This window comes from Scophthalmus maximus, chromosome 20, assembly GCF_022379125.1.
Source record: "Scophthalmus maximus strain ysfricsl-2021 chromosome 20, ASM2237912v1, whole genome shotgun sequence".
In the NCBI taxonomy this organism is placed as follows: domain Eukaryota; kingdom Metazoa; phylum Chordata; class Actinopteri; order Pleuronectiformes; family Scophthalmidae; genus Scophthalmus; species Scophthalmus maximus.
Window position 1 is genome coordinate 10,334,080 of NC_061534.1, and position 26,314 is coordinate 10,360,393.

Consider the following 26,314-nt stretch of genomic DNA (forward strand, 5'->3'; position numbering starts at 1 on the left):
GCGAAAACCTAATTCTGCTGGTTTACCAGTAAAATAAATTGAGAGACAGGGACATTTAATTCGACGTCTCCCGGGGCTCGGTGCAGAAATTTGCTGCTCTCATTAAAGTAATGATTATCGAAGACAAGAGAAGAAGCCATTGATTCCACCTAAGCCCAGTGGACGCATTGATCTGTTGCTGTCGCAACGCAGAAAGGAGCTGATTATCCAAAACATTAGAGTGAGACTTACATTCTCACACACACACACACACACACACACACACACGCACGTAAAGCTTCAGACAAAACGTGCATTAGGCTCAATCCTGTTTAATCCCCTTTGTCCGTAATATGGACGATCAAAGCTAAGGCATGTTGTTGAAGTGTACCATCTCCTTTAAAGCCACTATTTATTCTATCACTTTGTTATTGTCCAGTATTCTGATAGCTGTCAGGGTATTTGTGATCAGAACCAAATGTCTAAAGAAAAATATCCCCCACTGTCTTACTTTGATGTGACGAGTGACATCAGTGTCCATTGTGAAATTTTATGATCATAAGTTTTTTAACCCTACAAAAGCGAGACATTTTGTTGGAACGTCACGGGGGCTTTATTCCTCCACACTGACAGTTCTCTCTTTGTGTGTGTGATGTTGGAACAAGAGCGTGTTGCTTCTGCTGATGAGGCCTTTTACAAGGCCAATGGCCTGGTTATCCTCGACAGCTGTGTTCAGGTGCCTTGCTCAAGAAGGCAAACAGAGGGAGAGGGGTAACCGACACATTAAACACATTTGATGCATTTTGATGTTCACAGTATATTCACGATTTATGGCACCACTTCAGAAAAGGTTGTGTGATCCAACCAACAACATCGCAGATGTTTGAGACACTAGTGGAACATATCCATACAACCATAAAGAAAGGATTTCTGCTGTGAAGGACACATTATGCCCTACCAAAAAAGGGCTTTTACTGGGGAGAACACGCTGTTCCCCAAAAGTCGTATGTGATGGGATCACCTTGTTACAAGGCCACTGAATTGTACACACTTGGGCACAAATGCCTGTGTGGAAAATATGCTAAGGCGGATTAAATAAACACATTGAGTTGTCGCGATCCCTCACTGCTTCTCTGTCTTGCCTTTTCCCTCTGTTTCACTTTTTCAACTATTCTGTCACCTATTCCAGGAAACATTGTGATTTCCAAAGCTCATAGGTACATGGTCTCATCAAAAATTGAGACCTCAAAGGCCACTCCTCTCACCGACAGCGGTAGACGTTGATGTAATAACTGACCACATAGCAGCTAAACTCCAAATAAACTCTGATTACACAGTGTCCTTGAGCGTTCGAGCGTATGCACACGCAAACGTGTGCACTTGTTTCGTTATGGTAGTCCCCTGAAAAACTTTAACATAACGCAGCTGCAAATAACTCGAGTTGAGACCCTTGTTTGCTGCTGAGGAGCAATTGTGCTGCTGCATGCGTGTGGCTATGGCGACTATCCTGGAGGCTCTTACCACAGATGCAGGATGTGAGGTTTGGTTCTGGAGATGAAGTCCAGGCGAGCAGACTTGTCTGCGTTCATGGATCCAGTTTAAATGTGGCCACTTTAGAACAACTTATAAAACACCACAGTGACTGATTAGTAGCGAAACAACAAACAAAGTTGTTTAAGATGTTACCTATTTTAAAGGAGCTTTCAGTGATGTCTCGCCATCTGGTGTTCAAATTGCTGTTCCTGCTGACGTCCGCGCTTGATGACAACCAGGAATCTGCCAGAGAGTGCCCAACAAATAGTCATTTTAAATGCATCTGTGCTGCCTTCTCTATCTAAAGTGCCCTTTTCTAGTTTTCTCAGTTTGAGGATGATTGTTTACATATTGTTGCCAATTTTATGTTCCTGGGTGACTTGGAAAATTCTTATCTGAAAACGGGGTGAGTAAGGCCTATAGGCATCTGTTGTGATAACAACCAAGAGATCCAAAGCCCAAGCATCGGATCACATAGTTACTTATGATGTTATACAGTTGATCTACGATCTTTATTGAGATTTTGATGCAATTTTTCAGAGCAGAGTTGTCTGCCAAAAGAACTGCTGCTTTGCTGACACAGGCTCACATATTGCCCTTGACAGGAAGTTAGAAAACTGTTGGGGTAGTAAATTGCTTTGCAAATCTAAGATGACTGTCATCAATATTAAAATGGCGAGGACTCAGAAATGTGGGCTGCAGGGCTCTATTCAAGGGAGACAACATTGAATGCATTGCTCGTTGTGCGATCATTTCTTGTTGGGTACCTGGCACATACAGTGCATCCATAAAATATTCAGGCGCCTCACTTTCTCACATATTGTTATGTTGCAACCTTATGCTAAAAACTGTTCAAGTTTATTTCCCCCCTCATCAGTCTGTACTCACTAATCCGGCACCTTTGGTAGAACTTACAACCTCGATCAAGTCTCCTTGTGGATGAAGGTCTGCACACCTGGATTTTGGCATTTTCTGCCATTTTTCTCTGCAGATCCTCTCAAAATCGTTCAAGTTCTATTGAGACCAGTGGACCCTACAGTGGACCGCCTTTTCCAGAGTTTGTTTTATTGGAGCTCTCTGGAGCTCCCCTCACTTACCAAGGCCCTTCTCCCACCGTTGCTCTTGTTGGTCGGGCATCCAGCTCGAGGAAGAGTCCCGGTTTCTCCACACTTTTTCTGTTTAAGAATCCTGGAGGCCACTATGGCTCTTAGGGAACTTCGATAGTGGGATTTTTTGCAGACCTTCCCCAGATCTGTGCCTCAACACAATCCTGTATCATAGCTGTGCCGGCGTGGCTTGGTTTTTTGCTCTGGTATGCACTGTTGGCTGTGAGGTGGGGGCTTTTTCAAATCCCGTCCCATCAAATGAATTTACCGCCGGTGGACTCCAGGTGAGGCGTAGAAACATCTCAAAGATGAGGAGAAATGGGAGGCACCTGTGCTTAATTGTGCTAAAAGTGTAATGGCAAAAGATCTGAATACTTATCCCAATGTGATAGTTTTGTTTTTCCTTATTGAGTGATGATGGTTGGGGGAAATATGGAGCTAGACAATTTTAGCTCATGGCTGCAACATAATAAACTGTGAAAAGAGTGAAGGGATGAAGTCATTTCCGTAAAACAAGCCAAAATGACAGTAGTTGACCTTAAGCATTCATACCACAATATATACCACTATTGACCTACTCATGCTGGTTTGTGTGTGTTTGTGCAGGAAAGAGGTTATTAGTACAAAAGGAGTGTACAAAGAAAACCAATATATAGTGTCCCAAGGTTTTGGGTCACAACAAACCACCAGAACAGCTTCAGAGCTCCTCGGTTTCTCCAAGGATCTGACCTCTATTGGAATGGTGAGGCACCGAAAGGCATTTCCTCATTTCACATTCACACTGAACAAAAAATGTCATAGATCACTTTTAAGACCTTAAGAAAAGGAGGAAGAATATTTGTCCCAGACTTTGCCGTATTACCATGTTGTCATGCACTTGGAAAACTGGCAGCGCAAATGAGTTTGAGCTAGTTGTAGTCATTAGTTATATCAAAGACCCAACATAGCACGTAGGCCTTGTCTTGCTAAAAGCTCACTTCTTCCTTTGTTGTTCATTTTAATCATGTTCCCATGTTCATGGCTCACAGGTCTTTTGTAGACTCGACTGTGGAGTAGTGATGTGCCTCCCTGGTACAGAACATTGCAAAAGTGTGTGTGAGTGTGGTGGGGGTAGGTGGATTGGTGGATAGTACATCATTTCCTTCTGATCTAGTAAACAAGTCCTGTATTGGCTTTGTGTATCGGTTTTGTTTGATGTCTAAAGACGGTGCTGATTTTGTGTCGGAGAGAGCAAAGCGGGCAGCGGCGATAGGGATCTTTGCGGATGCAAGAAAGCAATAACAGCACAAGAAGGCACTTGAGGAGAACGAGAGATCATGTATCTGCACGAAACCTCAAGTGCCATGTACTTTTGTTTGTGTGTGTGTGTGTGTGTGTGTGTGTAAGGGGTGCATTTTTTTTTTAAAAACACACGGACATGGAGGGACACGGAGACACATCGTTTGTCTATTTTATAATACCATGGTGAATTGTAATGTCAATACGCGGCATTAGTGTGTGAGGGCTGAACTTTATTTTTTATTTTTTGCTCAACTTTTGAAACCAAGGGTGATGGGTAAATGCCCCCACATTCAGACCACTGCTGAGGGAGGGTCCAGCAACATAAGAATAAACAGTGCCTAGGGCCGTAAACACAAACTGCCCTTGTGTACACATTAGCTTAGTAGCCTGCAGTGCACCTTACAGAATGTAAATGTGTGCTAGATCTTTTTACGGATGACACACATTCATTTTTGGGTCATGGAGTGTGAATCTCAGCACAAACTTCTAGTAGTGCCACACTCATATTTTTTAATAACATGGTGCAATAGGATGTTGAAAAGCCAGGAACGGAAAAGAACAACATGCAGACTGAGAAAACAGAGGACAATTTGTAAATCAAAGTAGATAAGAAAGCGCACACAGTAGTCAAGTGCTGCGGAAACCAGGTACCAAGGTAATGAATGATAAACAGAGATAGACAACACGGTGGCCGAAATGACATATGACATAATGTAGGGACTCTGACCCAGAAATGACAAATGACTGATGGACAAGGAGATGAGTTTAGTGGTTGTAATTGGAAGTATAACAATCTGGAATTTAGTTTGACCGACAGTCTCACTGCAGTCAAAAGAAAATACATCACTGAATAAAAATTATTGTGAAAGGAGAAAATGGTCCAAAACCACTCTTATTGGCCATTCCCACATTAAAATGTCCTCAAATGAGCAGTTTGATCCAATCAAAATACCATATGGACACCAGAGAATGTATGAAGTTAATAAAATTTAGACACATTAATGATCACAAAAAATGCCTAACTGCCAGTATAAAATTCTATCCAGGTTTAAGAGTTGTGTTGTTTTTAACCTTATGTTCCCTCTCTCAATGTCAGACTCATTGCGAGATTCTCTAAATTCGGGGCAAACCTGCGAGTACAGTAAGGTGGTATTTAAAAGACTCTCCTTCCCTTCTTGATCGTGCTCACACACAGGTACGCAGTCAGACAGAAACACACAGGCAAACACACACACATTCACAGTGCTGACTCCATGCAGGATTGTAGGGCAAGTCCATAGGGGACTGAAATGTACTACTGCTGTCTTTGTGGAGCAGAACATAATGTTCCCCCACTACCACACCATGGAATATGGCGAGCCAGCCCGACTTGCTCTAGGGGGGATTGGATTGGAGAACTGGCCCTAGCAACTAACTTGTGTGTGTGTGTGTGTGTGTGTGTGTGTGTGTGCACCCCGCGTGCGTTATATCCACCTGTGTGTGCAGACGGCTTGCCTCCGAGTATGTGTTTGTGGATGACTTTGTGTTAGCAGGGCGGGCGCATGTACGCTCAAACTTTAAGATCAAACAGCGAGCCAGGTGATTTCTCCAGAGGAGGCTGCTGCCCGGGCAATTTCTGACGCAACCCCGGGGCCACCCCTGGAGAACACTCCACTTAATTATACATAAGCAACAGAAGGGATAACATTTTAGCCCTCTCACGCTGCAAGATAATTGCCTACATGTGAAGTTCACCCATCTCGAGATGTAAAACAAAGATTATGTGCGTGAGGCCAGGATTAAATAACCTCTGCTACAGTCATCCTTAGGGGGGAGAGGAGAGGGAGAAGAGACGTGCTGTAAGAGAAATGACTGTGGCGGGAAACAACAAGGAAACAATAACTGGCCCCGTTTTGTCCCAAGGTCCCAAATAAGCAGGCAGTGTGTGTGTTTGTGCACCTAAGGGGAGGACATAGGCTGCTGCAGAGTGTAATTACACATTTTCGTACATTTTCCTCTTCATGTACATACTAACAAAGATAATGTTGCGCAAGCTGAGGCACGCACGCACACACAAACACACACACACACACACACACACACACACACACACACACACACACACACACACACACATGCCCACAAAAACAAAAGCTCATACAGTAGCCGAGCTGTTGCTCTCAGCAGTGCAGGAGGGCCAGCTTCTCTGGCACTCTCGCTCTCTCTCACCAGCATTTCCCCCAAACCACACGGCCCTCGTCAGGCACGGTGCCAGTGACATAAGCGTGTGGTAACATTAAAAAGAAACCTCAGGGATGGCGTTCCTTTTTCCCTTTTACTTTTCCCGTTTCAATTATTATTGTGGTTCTGCCATGTGGAAACCTCATTGTGGCTGGTGTATTTTTTTTTCGTGGCACTGATGACCCCCCCCCCCTAACATTTTCAAGCTGTTAATGCGCAGGCTTTTTGGCCCTGTTTTATTGAGCATAGGGGGCCACTGACTGAGGGACATTTATATTCTCTGCAGACCCATCTGTTTTCAACTGGTTGGCATTGTATGCTCACCAATCCCTATACATTAGTTTGCGGTCTGTGCTCCCTGCCACCCAGTCACTGCTCATGTCTGCCCTGATGGGAATGGGATAGGTAAACTGCATAATTGCAGCCACTCTCTAACTTTTACAGCCCTATTTTCAGTAGGCCATGGAAGTCGCCCATCAGTAGCCCTGGACCAATGAGACGGTGAGCTTCGGTGGGTATGGGTGGGGCCGGGTGACAGGACATTACCTCACACACCAGGCGCTCACCAGCATTCCAGTAAACCATGGGATGGTGCTTGGAAACTCGTACTAGTTTCTCTCTGTTGCTCTTTCTCGTTTTCTCTCCACAAATGCCTCACAGATGCCCAGGCTGCAAAATATTTTTATGTATGCCTTTAACAAAGCGCGAAAGAGGAGCAGAATATATAAATGCCTGCTGATGGAAATAAACACATTTTAGGAGGTGCTGTGACAGGATGATAATCGACTCATGGAGTTCTTCTCTTAATTTTGCATGTGTCCAGAATTTCCAACCGACTAGGTGACGGCCTGCCGCCGCAGAGGCATGCAACAGGATGTGAAACAAACAATAAACCCTGAAATGCTCCGCAGGTGCCCTCGACCCCCGGTGTGCCGGCGCTCACGCCGATGATGACGCTGGGTGACTCAGAATGAATCAACACATAAGATGGTGTGGTAATTTACATTTACTGCTAATGAGAATGAATGACCGACTATTAAGACCAAAGACAGTGGGGTTGGAATCATATTTGGGAAATGGGAACTTGCAAATTGGTGTTGACAAGGGGGATTGTGGGAAAGTTGGTTGACAGAGATGAATTCCAACAGAAATATTCTTACAAGCCAGTCCACCGATGATATCTAGCAGGTTTTTCTTTGCCTTCTGCCACATGTTACATAGAATGTGAGACATTATGTTGTCATGATGGCGTCCTCATGTCTGCCTGTGTGTAGCTGTGACACAGTCTCGTGATCACCATTTTACCACTCAACAATACATAACCCAGGCTTGTGCTTTTTTTGTACTCATTTTTAATGCTTCATAATGACATTTATTTTGCCAAAAAGTTGTCCATTTCCGCTTTGAGGTATAAATGAAACTACCACTTCAATTATTGACCTCGTAGGGTGTGCTATGGTTCGTAATGAGAGCACATGCCATTGAAGAAAAATGATCTTGCTTTCTGTTGTTTCTTTGCGTGTGCGTTGTGATTTCGGAGTGTCATAAAAGTCCAAAGTTTAGCTGAGCTCTACCTCCGGCTCCTGCACTGTCGCCTAGTGTTTCAGAGGATGCAGGAAAGACCTTTCTGGGGCCTCCTAAATGTCTGAGGGCCTCACTAGTTTTTTTTTTTTTTTTGAGAACATATGGCCCATGTTTGTGTGCGTGTTAGTGAGGTTTATTGATTTGAATCCAAGATAGGACATTTTAAAAAATCTGGAGACTTCAACATCAGTAACGGAGCCAAGGTGGGCGTAGCGCATGTGCATGTTTGTATTCGAGCCGGCGCATGTTTGTACATGGATATGTGTGATGTGCAGGCATCCCTCCGGAGGTGATCTAACTCGGTCCTGGCACTGGATCTCCATCACTAGGGGAAAGGGCTGCAGTTGAGGTACATTATGTTATTAGAGCCATTATTATTGTCATTACTCTGTCTTTACTTACAGCGGCGCTCGCCACCCCCCCCCCCCCCCCCATTTCTACGTTTATGTTTTGTTTTATGATGTCAATGAATGCTTTTACAGTACAGACATATTCTCGCGGTAATGAGTCTGACAGTTGCATTCTCCTTCTCCTCACCTTTATCTCCTTTGCTTTCCCCTTGGCTCGGGACACTCAGAGTTCTCCTTTTATCTGAAGTGGTGATTTACAAACACAGGCCAGTCTACAGACCAGGAGTTGGCTGTTGTCTGCCAGTCTGACTAGCCATCTGGTACGAATTAAGACCACGTGTGTTTGTAAGTGTGTGCGTGTGTGTGTGTGTTTCAGTTAAGATGTTGAACTCATCTCCAGTGTTGCTGTGACTGTTTTCCAAGGAAGGCGAGAAGTTGTTTTGTTCCGACACTCAACATTTGACTTAATACCTGGAAAAGTGACTTTCTATGTCCCTGCTGTAAATCAGAACCAGGCTTTAGAATAAGCGAGGATAGGAGAGGCTATCGAAGCTAATCATTTTTTGTTGTTGTAGTTTAACTTAATAATCATCACCTTAGCCTCTTTGCGGAACAGTAACAATTATGTGAATCCTTTTTAAAACAGGTATTACACACTACAAACTTTGCCGATTTAGATTCTCCCGTCACTCGTAACAATTTTTTATCGTTCATTTTTTTTTCTTACCTCGTAAGAAAACAGATCTACCATATCCTCCCCTTACTATTTTCCAACAACTGGGAGATTTTATGATAGCTTCTCTGGACTGTTTTTTATCAACGGTTCCTGCTGTGATTTTGTACTTGTAAGCAAACCATTCTAAGGTCTGCTGGCAGGTGGTATATTTTATAGGCATAACAGAGTGAAGTAGGGCAAGAACAGGTCTTAGTTTAGATGCATATGTAGTAAAATGTGGTACCATAGTTTATTTTATCCATACGAACGCCGTTTATTTTCTTCATATTACAGTAAATCTTTGTTTGCACAGGAGGTGTGTTTTTTGGTGATGTAACATTCGTAATATCAGCGGTGGGCTGATTGACCATTATTTAGTGTCATCGCATTCAGATTATGTAATAGCCAAAGTTAATTTTGCATTTTTTAAATCTTGCTCTCTCTGAGACGATTATTACAATTACTCGAACACTGGGGCAAAGACATTGAGAGCAGCAGACGTGTATAACGCGTTTATTCACTAAGCGACAATTAGTTAAGGCAGTGATAATGCTGGGATGTTTTGTGCAGATGTGAGTGTACAGTGCTTATGCTGCAGCCACGGTTGTTAAAGTGGTGAAAGCAGCCTTTGTATATTGGCAATTGTAGCCATATGTTGTGAACTTGTGCTTCTGTGTAAAATGATCAGGTTTTGTTACTTAACCTGTGATAAAGTGAGTGCTATAAATGTTTCTGGGCTCCTATGCCTCCATTCTCAGTGCATTAATCAATGCATGTGCCTTTCAACATCCCCAGGGTTTCGCCGTTGAGAATGCATTCAGGCCCGGTCCTTGAATAACATCTGATCTTAGTGCACGGGAGACGCGAGCATTTTCATCCCCAGAAGTCTGACAACTGCAGGGGCGCTTTCCGCAACGCAAAATCATTTGGTTGAACCTCTCTACGCTATTATTTTACATACAGTAATTAATATAGAGGTGGCATGGTGGTGTAGTGATTAGCACTGTCGCCTCACAGCAGGACCTGCTCAGGTCGCCATTCCATCACAGGGAATGGCGACCTGACCAGGGTATACCCCGCCTCTCGCCCAATGTCAGCTGGGATGGGCTGCAGCTGCAGATGCCCTGTGAGCTGACAAACCAAAGAGCTGTTCACTTGTGATCGAGTCACGCGAGACAAATTACATAACACTCATCACAAATCTTAATACCAGGTCTGAACAGTGCTTGAGACGCTGGTTGAAGTTTTATTAGAACATTTGCTGTGTGTTTGGGATCATGGACCTGAGCCTTTTAGATTGATGCCATCAACTAAGATGGCAGTGTTTCTGATCAATCACTTGCCAAAAGTGACAACTTTGGGTGCAAGGGTAGTCCAAAAGACATGGAGGTCAGGTTAACTGTCGACTCGTATTTGCCCATAAGTGTACATGTGAGTTAAAGTGATTATCTCTGTATGTGTCAGACAACTTGTGAGCCCTGGCACTCAACCAATGTGTGGCGGGACAGGCAAATGTCCTCTTGGGACCCTACAGAGAATGGATTGAATAAACAAAGAAAAACAGTTAAACAGCTAAAACAGAGTGTTTTGACTCCAGCCATTGAATTGTGTGGAGGTTGGGGGAAGTGTAATGAGCCATGGGAGACTTGTGAATTACCTCCTACTGGTGTGATGCTCTGAGGGGGGTGTTTGCTCGAGGCCAAGGGTTTTGGCATGCCGAGCAGTGTTTGTCTGTCTCAAACGGCGGGTTGTTAGAAAAACACACCAGGAGATGAGGGGGAGGAGAGGATGAGAGGAGGAGGGGTGTGGAGAAAGGTGTAGCTGGTGCCACCTGTGTTTACATGAATAAGTCATCCGTTTGCACATGGAAATGGTTTTGTCACCTGCCACGCCAGTGAGGGGTTAGCAGTGGAAACAGTTGCTCTCAACTTTAAGTCATTAGCAGACGGAAGGTCCCTTTAAAGCTTATTGGTTAATCCAGTCATCCAGTCAGGGAGAGTTGCCCAGAATATCATGGGTGTTGTTTTTTTGTCAAGGTAAAAAAACAACCAAAAAAACAATAATAAGAAAAAGAACATTTATTTATTTACTGTATGTATTAATTAACATTTAGCAAATGTCACTGCTTTCCGGTGACTGTACTCGGACATCTCACTGCAGTCGTGTATTCACAGGACCGGGTGTGGAAATGTTGATCTGTACTCAACCGGGGCCGAAGTCTCATGGCGACTGATCTCAGGTGTTTCGCACCTGCATTTGCTCATTTGTGCCAGTTCAGCTCCGGGCAGAAAGGTCACGTCAACAGATCCAGGGGACAGATATATGGACAGATAGCTGGTCTGGCCACTTTTTCCACAGTGGCAGGATCTTACAGTAGCCTCTCCAGCAAAACTCTCGTGTTACGGGTGTCTCATTTCACCAGCTCAGGGCTACGGGCGAAACTCACCGTCCTTGGGCATCTGCCCTCTCTCCCCTTTGTCAGTGTATCTATTGCTCAGTAATCTTTTACCATGTATTAGTGTCACTCCATCCATGAATGAAAACATTGAACCTATAGGACCTGACTGAACAGAGTGTAAAATAAAAAACTGGGATATAAGCAACAGATTTACTGCAAACTTAAATTTTGAGGATGGATTCAAAACAGGGTATCGGATTTGCTAACTTAAATTTGCTATGCAGGGAGTTTCCATTTCTTTTAGTAACAAAGTGCGCTGTGGGAACTGTTGGTCTTTCCACCTTCCACATTACCTATGTTACATGAATAGATCTGCAACAGGTGAGTGTGGCTAAAATGCTGAGGCAGCTCCGACAATCTGCCAAATTTAAGGGAAAATCTGGCCCACAAGTAATGCGGTGCAGTTGTGTGACAATTCAGGAAATCATGAAAACTCTCAGAGGGGCTTTTTTGTGGACAGGTTGCGGCATGGCAGGTTTTTAAAATCAAACAAAAATAAAGCAGCACATGGTTAGTACTTAAAAAGCAGCCGTTAATGCGAGGATGAATCAGAAGAAGACATGCGTGTGAGACACATGACAGAGTGGTGGGTTTGTTGACGAGACATGAACAAGCGGCGCTGCACACAATGCACGTCAGCTGCGCGTCGTCCCGAACATGTGACAAACAGCTGACAGTTGTGGATGAAAGAGGGGTCTCAAAAATTGTCCTAAGGTCAAGACTGTAACCAAATGGAGGCATTTCCATAGATGGATACTATGTTCAAGGGACACACTACTTAGCGGCAGAGCTAATGCTCATTTGAACAGAAATCATCAATTTAACTTTGAGAGCTATTGTGATGAGGGAAATTGGGAACGGTGCCAGATAATAACGAATAACGGCAGGAGCTGGTACGTGTAGCTGTTTGTTAGCTGGAACTGGAATATTTTTTTCGATCTACTTCTAATAATCACAGACAGTGGGGTCGTGAAGTCAGACTCAAAGGACCCCGGGAAGTAGCACAACCAATGATGCCCTGTGCCACAGACAGACAGTTTATTTGTGTTCCCTGATCAAATTGTACCTTTATCTCTATTTCTTTTCACAAAAAAAACGAAAAATGTGCCTTCTTCTTTTCTCTCATGTTTCCCCTAGACATGTCAGTCCAAGGTGTTCGATCTATCAGATGGAGTGTCCCAGTATGCGTGGTTCCCCTGTCGTGATAACCACGAGTCAGCCTGGGGATATCCTAGCTATTGGCTCAAGGTAAGACCTTTATCTATCAAATATGGCTCAGGTGGTAACTTAAAAGAAGGATGCATGTTGGTGCGGTGCTCTTGCTTTTGAAGAAAAAATGCACTTGCTTGGTGAGGAGACAATGAGAAAACTTGTTTGTGTTTAGTTCTTTGCTGCTTTGTCTTCTGAATACAAGCATCTTACAGCGATCCTGGAGGTTTCAGACTGAACAAGCTTGTGACATATACGTTATGTTTGCGTATGCTGTCTGTTTCAGAACTGTTTCTTAACCAACCGTCCTTGGTTTTATAGTTACGGGACCCGTTGAAAAAAATAAATAATGTCCATATTAATGGGGCCTTTTATTGCGACGTAAAGAGGCTTGCCTGATGAAAGATTCACTAATTTTACGGTTTCAATGATTCATACCATTCAAATCCTGATTTCACAGGAAAGGACTGCCCAATGAGGGTAATTTAAAGGGTTCGCCAACAAAAAAAGAAGAATTCTTCCGAGTCAAAGATAGCATTTCAGATATTCAGGATGACATTCTTCTTAGGGCAAACTACATCACTTTGCCGCCACTTTGCCCCTGTGCTTTGGATTTTCAATTTCAAACAGGAAAGAAACAAGTAAAAAAACTTCCCAATCCTGATAGCATTTACATCGAAATATGACTTTCTACAGGTAAAGCTTTCAGAAAAGCTTTTCAAAGAGATCTAAATATTGAAACTCTGTGCTTAACTATCTTCTTTCCTTTTCATCCAGGCCCACTTTTCTCATCCGATGGTGGCAGCAGCGGTGATTATACACTTGGCTGCTGATGGGACTGGCTTCCTCGACCAGACTCAGTGTAACATCACTGTTCAGCTGGTGGACACCAAGGAGGGCATCCATAGTCTAGGTGAGAACTGTCTTACTAACCTTTAAACTGGACGCCCCTTAAGTCATGCTGTGTTGTCGGACTGTTGAGTATGATAAACGGACCCTAACCTAACTAGCTTAGCAGACATGATGCAGAATTAGACCCCTCCTATGTACACCAACATGCTATGTACTACCTTCTGTCATCTTTTTAATTCTATCCTGACCTATCCCACAGGGGAGTGGCGCCTCAGCTGCCGCACTAACCCTTTGGTGATCCCAGTGAACCACGACTTGTCAGTGGCCTTCTACCACACCAAGGCGATCCTGGTCATGTTCGCCTCTCGCCTCGTGGCTATCTCCGGCGTCGGCCTGCGCTCCTTCCAGTCCTTTGACCCCATCACGATAAGTGGTTGCCAGAGCAACGAGATCTACAACCCCACAGGACAGAGGTGAGCCGCAGGAACATGGAAATGGAACATGCGGTGCACATGAGGCTTACATGTGCTTACACACCCACATCACAACCAGAAATACTCGTATGAAGTCATCAACTACGCTGGCACACACACACACACACACAGATATGGTTACAGTACACACCTTGCACTGTCTGTAGTCTTGAAGGTAACGGAAGCTTCCTTTTCGAGAGTGGGCAGACATGTAGTAAGTGCTGTGTGTGCGCAGCAGACAAAAGGCAGGCAACAAAGATATTCATACCCTTTCACTAGTGCACTGAAAAAAGAAAAAAATGTTTACCAACTGAAAAGAATTTACTAATTAGTAACACACAAATTAATTAGGTTTGTTCAACTTAAGGTAAGTTAAGACAATTGATAAATTGTCGCCAATTGAAGTAATTTTCTTTTTTCATTGTACAATTAAAACTAATTTTACGTAAATGTCACCAGTGATAGTGTTAAGATCTCAAACGAAACGTGTACATCATCTATACCATCTTAAAATCGGCCATTCTGCACACACACACGCACGAGCACACGCATCAAGGATATCATTCAAACAAAAGCAGAAGAGACAAAACATGCCGGCAGCTGTGTTTCCATGTGCGTATTTGAGTCCCCCGTTAAGTAATGTTGCCAACAAAGTGTGTTATGTTAGATGTCTGCCCAAAAGTTACAGCTGAACTGTAACAGTAAAAATTCCAAAGGTAACGGTCATAATATCACTTCAAATTTACAATCAGTGTGGACCTCTTGCTGAGGTCTGCACATTTCCAACATTAGAGCAGCCCCGCTGCCTCCAACACTAATCTTGTTTACCTTCCTTTGTGTTGGCTGAAGTGCACGCTGCATAAAAAACATCCATTTGAAAAAACCCTGCTGAAATAGACATCAGCCTCCTGGAATAGTTTTTTTGCATTGTTCAAAGTACTTCGCTGAGGTTGTCAGTTGCAATTTTCTTAACTCTAACCAGTTAATGAAATAAAATAAACTGTCAAGCAGGCCGGTAATGCATAGTGTCGGACAGTGTTTTATATTTGGACATTTCATGTGTGATTAATAAAACGCAGCGGTTTGAAAACCGGGCACCTGAGCCAGAAAATAAAGATGATCAAATTGGCCTCCGCTGTAAAGTAGCAAGCCCATAGCTGCTTTTGATGACACTTTGGAAGAGCTGTTGGCAAACAATTAACACCTATTTAGCTGTAAACTAGCCATTTTGAGTCTCCTGTAACATTAATTTTAACTACTATCCATATGATGTCAAGTCCCTCCTCACAAACATAACCAGACAACACACACACACACACACGCAGAAGGAGTCACAATTTACCAATTTCCACACCACGGTCATGCCCGAGACAGTCCATACTGACGACGCTCACACAAGCCTTTCAACAAGAAATGCACCAATAAACAGCACGATACAGACGGAATGGACGGCCGGGGGTCTGTGAGGAGAGATAGAGCCTTTTGTGGCTTTTTATTGTCTGCCAGTGAGACATCCAAGAGCACCTAAATAGATTAAAACTATTGTGTATCTGCATAAGCCAGGAAATTGTTTGGTACCGCTCACACACACACACACACACACACACACACACACACACACACACGCACACACACACACGCACACACACAGATACACAGACACACACACGCACACACACACACCAGTTCTCGCCGACTCTCCTTTCTTTCTTTCATATTCCTTCCAATTTATCGAAATATCCAGAGGCTTTTGAAAACGATTGTGTTTATGTGATGTAAAGTCAAGCAGACATGCCCGTTTATCTTCAGACGTTTTTTGACTCGAAAGCATTACAAGCTGAATATGGTATTATGATCAGTTGTTATTCACCAGACGGCCCTTACATCTGGACAGAATCCTGGCTCTCGGTAACGCCGATCTCTCTCTCTTCTTTAATCAACTTCGATTCATCATCTGCATCCTGTCGTCCGTACCCCCACTTTTCCAAATTTCTTATCTCCTCTTTCCATTTTGCCTCACTCCGTCTTCACTAGCCCCCTTATTCCCATTCCGTCCCATCTCAGCTCCTCCTCCCCTTAATCGTATGCGTCATCCTCGCTGTCTCCCCATCCTTTGCCTTCACATCATCGTCCTTTCCCTCTAACTGTTTGCCATCTCCGTCTTCTAAATTCTCCCCTTTCTGTGCCTCTTGGTCCAGCGCGTTCCCTCTCTCTTTCTCCTGGGCTGAGCAGCACATTTCCCGTAATACTTATGCCTCCACAAAACACCACATCCCCTTTTCCCCTAGTTGTTAACAACAGGAGCTATTAACATGACTCAGTCTTATGTTACTAGTCTGCAAACACATGCACATATATGTTTCCCCCTTTTGTCTTAAGTTTTTACACCATCCCCCCCCCTTCATTTTAATGTCTTGTTCTCAATTTCTAAACTCATCTACTCTTAGAATTGACTGAGTCTATTAACTGTATATTCACACGCTCTCCCTTTTTATACCCTATTCTTCTTTTTTGACATGCGTGCTATTTTATTGTGCTGTATACTGTACTTCTCATGTGCAGTGGAGGGGGAAAGTTTTCCAGGTAGTTAATTGTAATTTATGTCAGAAATTCCAAAGTGACTAGCAGAAAACCACAAAGAGATTTTGTTCCAAGCCAAAGTGTCCACAGAGGAGGCTTCTAGGCTTCCCTGGTTTGTCCTCAAAAACCCTGGGCGTAAGGCACTGCTTCTCATGGCCTGATAAACGGCCGTCACCTGCTCAGCTTCTTCATCTTGTCAACACGAGCGTTTTAATGAGGAACTTCGAATTTTTACCAACAGCTTATTTGTTTCTTTCTTTACTTTCTTGGGGCAGACGGTGAGGGATACTATACTGTATGTACACATTTGAGGTCTGCATCGTTAATAATTTGAAAGAAAAAGAAAAGAAAAGTAAATTATAAGAGAGGACAATGAAATTCTGAACAGAAGCAGAAAAACAACCGGATGAAAGTGGAGAACATAAATAGAGATTCCATTTGTCCAGGAGTGAGTTTAACAATGTTTCTCCAGACCTGTATTTTCTTACATCCTCTCTCTCTCTCTGCCCCCATACCTTCCCCTCTTTCGCTCTCTATCCCTCTTTCTTCGTCGGCTTCATAAGGTAACCCTATACTGTAGAATGTGGACTGTTGTAAAAAGGTGCCTTGGGCATCCAAACATTCCAAGAGCATTAAATGCCTTCTCCATCAGGCTACCAACGTGGAGCTGTGGCCAGACTCCGCCACTGTAGCCTGCACATAATATATCCTGTCACTCTCGATTCTCAAACTACACTCGGTCATGCACGCAGACATCTCTATCGTGCGCCCAGCAAGCATGGCTCCATCTTTTTCTCCATGTGGTTTATTGATTTGATATGTTAAACAGTCATTGATGGATGGATGTCGGTGACTTGGTGCATAGCTTTTTCTCTCTGAGAAAATGTGTGACTGTGAAAACACGTTTTGAATGTCTGCAGTGTTATTTTATACACTTCGTTTATGTTGGTTGTAACTTTAAATGTGGTTCTTACTTTCTTCTCTCTCTTTCTCCCTCCCCCTCTCCCACTTTCTTTCACCAACCACCATACACACACACACACACACACACACATACGCTCCCTCCCTCATAGTTGTGTACATTATTCGTGCGAAGCCATTGACTGCCAGGAACCTTTAATCCGCAATGCAGAGCTCAAGTGCAGTAGCCCTGGCCGCCACTTCTACAACGGGGACCGCTGCACCATATCCTGCAACTCTGGATATGCCCTGCAAGTCCACCAGGACGATGACATCATCAAGAGCCAGGTAAGCACACTGCTGCACACATGTTTAACTGCACACAGGCAGTTAAAGCGCCCACTGCGTAAAGGGGCACACGGATGCATAAATGTACACATATGCAATGTGCAAAAAGCATTTCTTGCAGCATATGGCAAGATGCGTGCAAACATGAGTCTGTGAACGCACACATGAACATGCACTGATGCAAACCCAAGTACACAAGTGGCCACAAGAGAGGCGCTCTCCCTGCTCTTTCTCTGCATTTATTTTGTCACCTGCGAAAGCTCAGCTCGGCAAGGCGAGCCTCCTGGGAGGATGACATCATGGACATCCAGGTAGATATGTGCAGCACTGAGGAGCGGAGATGCCCCAGCCTCCTCCCCTTCATCTCCTTGCTACACACACACACACGGATGCACGCACACACACGCGCGCACTCACACACGCGCACACACACACACACGCTCTCACGCACGCACGCACGCACACACACACACACACACACACACACACACGGACAGACATAATAGTGTTTAGTCTCTTGCTGAGCATGCCGCACCATCACCTCAAACAGTCACTTTGTATCGCTACTCCACTGGGACGATGACATCATTGCATAGTGTCTGCTCCCTCCTCCTCCCCCTCCCTCACTCCCTCCCTCCCTTCCTCGCTCCATCCCTGCTCATTTTGCACACATTGAAGTCCCTGTAAAAGGGCAGAGATTCGCTACCGCTACTGCACTCGCACAGCAGCACGCATTAAATGCTTCCATGCAGATACCGACACACGTAAATTAAAGTGCAGACCGTCCCCTGCATAAACAGGACACAGATGCCGACCCGTGAGTACGCAAACGGGTGAATGCACACCACAAGCAAACAAAATAACAGGGGAGTTGAAACCACGTCGTAAACCTTTTGGATCGCGGCCAAACTGCTGTAAAGGCCATATAAACGCTTTATCCTTCTCCGTGGCTCTGTAAAGCAGTCTGCAAGACAATCTATTAATGCTTCCCTCAGACAGGTGGGAGGTTCAAAGAACAAGGTAAATTTTGTTTTATGTGCATTTCAATGTGGAAAGAAAAACAAGCCTGTACTCTGCGCCCATCAGCCGCAACATTAAAATCAGTTACCGGTTTTAGTGTTGTGGCAGATGGGTGTATATCCACGTCCTGTTTTAAAAGAGTTCCTTTTTATGGTTTCAGTTATTTTCAATGGCTTTGTGGCGTGACTACGTCCAAGATACGCGATCAATCCCAACATTAAAAGGGTTTTTAAAAAGTCGGTTGTGCTGGCTGCCGACGTAGTCCTGAAATGATGTACACAGCCCGCGAGCAAAACTAAAACAGTGAAGAGAAGGAAAATGGTCTCAAATATTGCATGTCAAATAAAGACAGATTTTCTACATTTTAGTCTCGTCCTTTGTTTGTCATCTTTACTCAGTCATAGTTTTCTTTCATGAAATCCACACTAAAAACATATTTATGAACGCAAAAGCAGGTGTACATGCATATCCATACATGCTGTGTATCTACAAACTCTATCAGAATAGTTCTCCACTGAGTCGGCCCAGTCGTTGTAATTGCATTATATTTTGATTGACAGTGCCCTAGGTGGCTATTGATCAATGTCAGTTCAATTAGTGATGAATAATGTTTTTCGGAGAGGCAGAGGCGGGAAAGTACAGAGCAAGTGGGGTGACGAGGGGGCGGAGGAAGAATGAAAAACCAAGTCGGGCTGTGCCAAAAAGGGTTTGCCACAAGGTTTGAAGGTTTGCCACAAATGATGACTGGCAGTTCAAAGGTACTTAGAGGACCTGTTATTCATGAATAACTTTTTACATCTATTTAATCCACTAAAAGACATCATGGGCAGTTTTGTGGTTTAATATTAAATAAGCATCTTGCAGGTAATTGAAATTTTGATTTCTGTAGGATTTTTGTATAATTCACTCCACGTTTTGGAATTACTGTATAAGTTGTTTACAGATGTAAGGATAAGCTCCATGGTGGGATGATCAAAATGATGGACTACATCATCTCAAACTTCACACTTTATATTCATTCAGAAGAAGCAACAGAATGTGAGCTGCCAAAATCTGCTTCCCGAGTTCCAAAACCATGTTAAATTGAGCCACGTAAGTTAATCACTGTGCTCAGCTGACATGCCACTGGTGAAACAGATGATGATGATGCAAACTAGCTGTGCTGACTGAATTATGATTGTGATTAACATACCAGGAGTTCCTTCTTTTACTAACCTGTTTATCCGATCCAAATGAACCATTTTATCCCCAAAGAATGTCATGCTTTTCTGGAAGGGGATTTCACCAGTTGCACATCCCTTTACGGCAGTAAACGTTGTTTTTTGGTGTTCATGGTTATGTTGTTGTTCTGACATCTACGTTGCTTCATGCCCAGATTAGAATGCACAACATTGAAGCTGGTTCTGTCACCAGCTACAGAATCCAGTGGGAGACAGCACTATGTTGTTACTTCATCTGCAACAGCAACATCGCTGTGACCGACTAAACTGTATGGCTGCAGGACATAATTTGATAAATATGACAATACAGATTTAACAGAAGCACTGGGCACATTGTAGAAAATATGTAATACACGAAAAGGGTTTCAAAGGGTCAATAAAACATTGATCTAGCCAGGTTAATGGTCTACGTGTGCTTGTGTCTCCTCCCAAATGCGGTGATAGTTGAAAACCCACATAAAAAAAAACACAAGGTGAATTTTTTAATTTTCATAGCAAAAAAAAAGTTTCAACATTTACACACATTTCTAGATTGATTTATTTCCTTTATGTTTGCAGCCACACAAGTGCTCACACACACACACACACCTCCGCACCAAGGTTGAAAAGTGCAGCGTGGAGCACAATCTTGTCTCCTTTCATTAGCCAATTACATTTGTGTTTCGGTGATGTCAAAGTAGTTCTGGGAACATCACTGTTTTGGAGTCTGCCACAGTATCTCCAGAACAAATCTACTTCCCTCACTTGCTTGAATATATCTGTTTTATCGCCGCCTGTTTTCTCTATCATTCTCCCGGTTTGAAGTGCTGAGGAGACACTGAGTGCTGACACTGAGAAGGCCAGAGAAAGGATTTTATGTGCATACAGACGCCCAAATACTGATTCCTTCTTTTTCTGTGTATGTTCCCGGTGGGGAACTTTAATTTGGAATGATTGAGCAACATCTTGGAACTCTGATTGAAATTTTCATTTCATCCATCATGTCAAATTTGGATTTTTTGTTTTCTTTTCCTTGCACATGCTTGTTTTCGGCTTTGGACAGTAACCAGGCTGTTGGCAACGGGTTAGCCATGATGCTAACACTGGCGCTAATTAATGCTGGGAGCCATAAAATGAAGTAGGAGCTTTTAGTGTACATACTTTTTTCTTCTCCTCCGTGCTGACAACTCCCTCAGGAGCTGACTAAGTACCTACATGCATCCCTACCGGCGTCTTGCAATTGCATCGTCTTTTCGACAGCGACACAAAAATTATACCACCTGGAACCACTAGGGGCCCGAAAGTTTGCTATTGCCTCTTTAAGTAACACTTACCAACTCCTCCCTGGAATATATGGAAGTACAGGGTTTAACTATTGATGGTGCTGACCATTAGGCAATCTGCCTTCATGCGTCATATGGCTATGATGAAGGCTCCTAAGGCTTCGTTCTCTGAATGATCAATCTTACATGCCAAATTTAACAAACTCGTGTTGTCATTCTGCATTAGCTACCATGATGGATCTGGGTTCGAACCCGGGTTTGGCTGGGATGGGCTCTGAGGACAGGGTTGTTTCTTATGTTGCCTGGATGCTAATTAATGCTAATTCAATCTGATCACACCATAGATAGTGCCACAGCATGTAGTACCTGCCCCGGTCTTCACCCCTGTAAGCCTATAAGCGAAACTCGGGTGAGCGAGGGTGACGGCCGTGCATTGTAATCCTAGTTTTCAAAGCGCAGACGAAGCTCTTTAGCGTCGTCATCCTGTTGCATCTCAAATTGCTGACTTTGTGATTGCTGAGTTAGGATTAGACTCTGCCCCGACAGGACGAGCAAGTGAATGCAAATGTCAATGTGCTGCTCTGCAGTGAGGAGTGGTTACGACAGCCTATACAGTCCATCCCCGTACTCTACGCGTCTGCAAATAGTAAAGCATGTGCAACTTTCCACGACTTTGCACCCACACTCTTAGTTCTTCCACTGAAAACAAAAGCTCGCACAAGGTGATTTAGGTTTGGATTCCACTATGCTCAGGCAAATGTGGTTATCGTTTAAAAACAAACAAGTAAAAAAAAAATGTGAGGAAACGTTAACCCGCCCAGAATTTTTTCTACTGAGAAGCATGCTTCTGAGTACTGTTAGATTCTCAGTAACACCCTGCTGCATTTTACCGATCTGAGCATTTCCAGAATCAGTTGCAGAACTGCTGAGCTTTTAAACCCGAAAGTGTGTGTGTGTGTGTGTGTGTCATTCTTTTCCCCAAAACTCCAAGGCTCAAAAAGCTTTTCCATGAGGACAAAACAATAATGAATTACACTTCATCTCTTAGTATTCCTACAATAAATCTTGGTATCAATCCATGGCTTACTATACAGTACAATACTGTATTTCTATACATTTTGCCTCATGTTTCCCTCGGCTGAAGGGCGGGACTGTCCGTCTGTCGGTTCATTTGTCCGTCAGTCTGTCTGCCTTGAATAAGCCAGAGTAGCCAAAGGTTGTTAAAGTTGCTACTGGAAGAGAAATAGTCCGCTGTAAATTTTTTAAAGCGAGGAAAATTCCCACACCTTTACAAACTCGATGGTGCACAAAAGCATACAATCCTATATGCACTGAAAACACTTGCATGTATTAAAATAGCTCATGGCATATAAATCAATGTAAATGAGTTTGTGTGTATGTGTGTGTTTTGGGCTGGGTAAAAAAATTGGAACTTAACACACAGTTTCACTAACGTATTTAACATTCCTTTTTGCACACATATTTACAGTCGGCATATTAACGCTAAATTGATCTTTCCACAGTTCCTCCCATGCAGAGTTGGTTCACAACCTCTCATCGTGACTGACTCATTCAACTCCACGCTCGGTTATTTTTCAGCAGGCTCTCGCATGCGATGCATATGTTACTTTGCTGGACGTCCAAATGTGAAAGGGGCTTATTTATTTTGAGGAAACCTGACACTGTTATGCAGTATCACATAATTAGAAAAAGATGAAAGATAGAAATACATGGGGAAGAGGGAGAAGTTTGCGAAGCCGTAGATATGTAATGCTCACTGAGTTCTGCCTGTGTGGCCTTAGAATCTGGTCACTCACTAAAAAAGATGTGTGTAATTAAAGTCAACCAAAACGGGGTAGAGTGTAATTCACAGTGAAAACACGGGTTTCCCTTTTTTGTTCTGCGGAGGAAAAAGTCTGAATGATTGAGCTCTCGCAGCTCTGTTGTGAGATTTGTTGGCACCACTTTCATTCTGAGCATTCCCGGAAAAACGGGGATGAAAGGATGAAAAACAGCGATTAGGTAATGATGCAGTGGCTCCGAATTAGGGTCTCATCCCTGCAAATATCACACCACAAGCCAAGTAATTTATCAGAGTTAATTCCGATAGGAAGTGGACCTGAACCATCAGGGTTTTGTTTTTCTGGTGGGAAATTAAAAAAGTCATGGACAAGAGATTGCCAGTTTGGAATCATTCTGATTGCGCTCTCTGTTTCCAGGAAGTCATAACACCTGGATTTGTATAGCACAGTTCACACAGAAAGTGCAATTTAGGTTACACAAAGATTAATGCCAGCTAATATTTTATCCTCAATGCTGGTCTTTCAATAATCTTCTCGGGAATGGCTATACATCGATGCACATTGAGGTCACACACAAATCTCAGTCAGGCCTTGCCAGGTCGGACCTCCTCCAGCAGTAGCCTGAATGACTGCTGTTTCCAATCAAGGATTATTCTCCATATTTGGTCCATAATGGAAATGCAAGGGATGGTATTCTATGATACCAGGTCTTAAATCGCACTATAGACTTGCTTACAGTTGTCATAGCAGGAGTGGTGTAACTGTACGACTCGTGAGTTTGACTCCTGGCCTTGTCTTGTGGATTATTGCATGTTGTCCCCATGTGTGGATTTCCTCTAGGACCCAGTCGCACAGGACACACTCTGGACTTTTTTTTCTGTAGACAGGCCACTGCAGGGCAAATACTGTCAATCACAAAGCAATGCATCATAGTTACGAGCATAAGCTCACTCCATGTTTGCGCCACAACTGCCTTTTTACTTATGTTTCCCTCCTTACAGCACAACTGACTGCGTGGCATTGCCTGATTATGCTTTTTTTTTAAGGGTGTACACAGGTCATATTTCGAATATGTCAACTTACCCATGAATATGTCCACGTTCTCAATATCATGACTACTCAGAAACCCAACACAGAGGATAAATCCACAATGGGTGGCATTCCAGCAGTGGAAGATTCCCTTTCAGCGTTTGTGTGTCTCGGAAGTCTGTTTTGTGTTAGTTCGGATTGTGCAGTTGTTGGATATCAGCCGTCTGAGTGGCAGGACTCAACCTCACAAATGCTATCAGCAGTTACCTGAGCTGCTGAGTAGCCTGTCAGGCTTACCGACGTACCGTAGAAGCCAAGTTCGATCACGCTCGGTCAGGCCGCACGCTGACCCGGGATTTGCTGAATGACATTTTTTTTTGTGAGGTAAACATTCATGTTGATGCGTGTATGAAATGAATTTGTCCCGCAAGGATGTCGATGAATGCTCATATCTATGCATTATTCTCAACTTTTACTTGAGAATAACCCCTCACCCTCTAATCCATTTACAATCTCCGTCTCTGTCTGTCACTTACTTTATGTCTTGTCTTGTTTTCCAGTCAACCTCTTCGGTGACCATAACCTGTGCAAATGGGAAGTGGAACAGGCAGGTGTCATGTGAGCCTGTGGACTGTGGCCTGCCCGACAAATACCATGTTCACCCGGCTCATTTCAACTTCTCAGAGGGCACCACCTACGGCAAGAGGAGCACCTTCTGGTGTCGGGAACCTGCCCAGCTTGTCGGTGAGATGCATAGTGCGGCATGCATATGTGCATGTGCACTTGAATATTTTCCTGCTACCCTTTGAAAGAACATTTGTCAGGTTTGCTCAAAAACAATATAGGTCATATGTAGATAAAAAGTAGTATGATTTATTGTCACTGTCATCACTTTGAGTGGCAGATATCGTGACATGCAAACCTCACAAAGATTGGTATAAAGTTTACTTATAATTGTTTTATTTTGTTGTACTTATTTCCTCCTTTTTTTTCCATCTCAGGTACAAACAACACTCTTACCTGCCTGGAAGACGGCCTGTGGTCCTTCCCGGAGGCCCTTTGTGAGCTCCGCTGCCCGGCCCCTCCTCCCGTACCGAACGCTGTGCTGCAAACCAAGCGCTGCAACGAGACGGGCCTCAAAGTGGGCACCCTCTGCAAGTACAAGTGCAAGCCAGGCTACCATGTCACCAACAAACCTAAGAGGTAGAGAAGTAAACGGGAACAGTTGTCGTTTGATTCAGTCGCTCCGCCGTCAGAACTCCCCCAGTCGAAAGCGAGGCCTGAAATCATTCCCGTTAATCGCCTCTTTTTCTCTCCAGGCGTGCATTTAAGCGGCAGTGCACGGAGGACGGCAGCTGGCTGGAGGGGGCATGCGAGCCCGTGACTTGCGATCCCCCGCCGCCGATCTTCCACGGCTCTTATCACTGTACCGATGGCTTCCGCTTTGACAGTGTCTGCAGACTCAATTGCACAGATCCTGCTGGTAATGCAGCCCTGGCCGCCACAGGAGGCTCTGCCCATACGGTGAGGCTGCTGCACGGTCCATGCAAGCAGGTCTGTCCATCTCTTTCCTTTCTTTCTATTCTTGCTTTACCTGTGTATTTGTCTTCTTTTTCTCACGTGTATGGAAAGCATACTCTCTTCCTCTCTTCTTCACATTCTTACTGTTTACCCCCACCTTTAGACTCAACATTGTTTGATAATGCAGTTCAATGCAGTGTTAGTTATGTTTGTCTAAGAACTGTTTGGTTAAAATCACATAAAAACACATCATTTTTAACATTTTCCAGTCTCAGGTCATATAATTCCATTTTAACACAAACACACTGTCTTTCCTTGCCCTCTTTTATGTGACTCTCCTTCCACTGTCTGCCTGTGTCTCTCCCTGTCTCCCTCAGCCCTACTCAATTTGACGCCATGCTAATTTGATTGCTATTGATTTGCAGAATAGTCCTGCTCCCACAGACTTTTGAAACGTATACACCTTTTAATCTGTTCTGCCTTTCAGGCTGTTGTGGGCTGGATGCCTGATAAAAATTGGATTGTATTTCCCCCTTTTTGCAACGGGATGCCATCCCAGTGTCCTTGGCCTGCGCGTGTTTGTGCGTCCGTGTGTGTGTGTATAATTGTTTGTCTGTCAATATGTTATTTTCAGGGCGCAGCATCCAACGTAATCCGCTGTAGGAAGGATGGAAACTGGACAGGGTCGTTCCGGCTGTGCCCACACAGCAGAGGCCAGTGTTCCTTACCTCAAAACCTCCATTATAGCCTACAGTACTCATGCAAGCGAGGACACGGCATAGGTCTGTATTGCACAAATTTACTGTCGTATAATAGCAGTTCAGTTTTGTCACAGCTTTTGTTGAGTGGGTTGTTATTCTCCATTGCTCCCG

At 43.8% G+C, this 26,314-nt stretch overlaps 1 protein-coding gene across 1 annotated transcript in view; it reads left to right on the forward strand.

Moving 5' to 3' along the window:
- Nucleotides 1-26,314, forward strand: part of pappaa (pregnancy-associated plasma protein A, pappalysin 1a) — an 82,224-nt gene that overhangs the window by 36,018 nt on the left and 19,892 nt on the right. The window contains exons 11-18 of the mRNA XM_035609018.2: nt 12,364-12,474; nt 13,213-13,348; nt 13,547-13,760; nt 17,414-17,588; nt 24,482-24,665; nt 24,923-25,124; nt 25,241-25,445; nt 26,077-26,224. Coding sequence (XP_035464911.1) covers nt 12,364-12,474; nt 13,213-13,348; nt 13,547-13,760; nt 17,414-17,588; nt 24,482-24,665; nt 24,923-25,124; nt 25,241-25,445; nt 26,077-26,224 — 1,375 coding nt within the window. The remainder of the gene's footprint in view (nt 1-12,363; nt 12,475-13,212; nt 13,349-13,546; nt 13,761-17,413; nt 17,589-24,481; nt 24,666-24,922; nt 25,125-25,240; nt 25,446-26,076; nt 26,225-26,314) is intronic.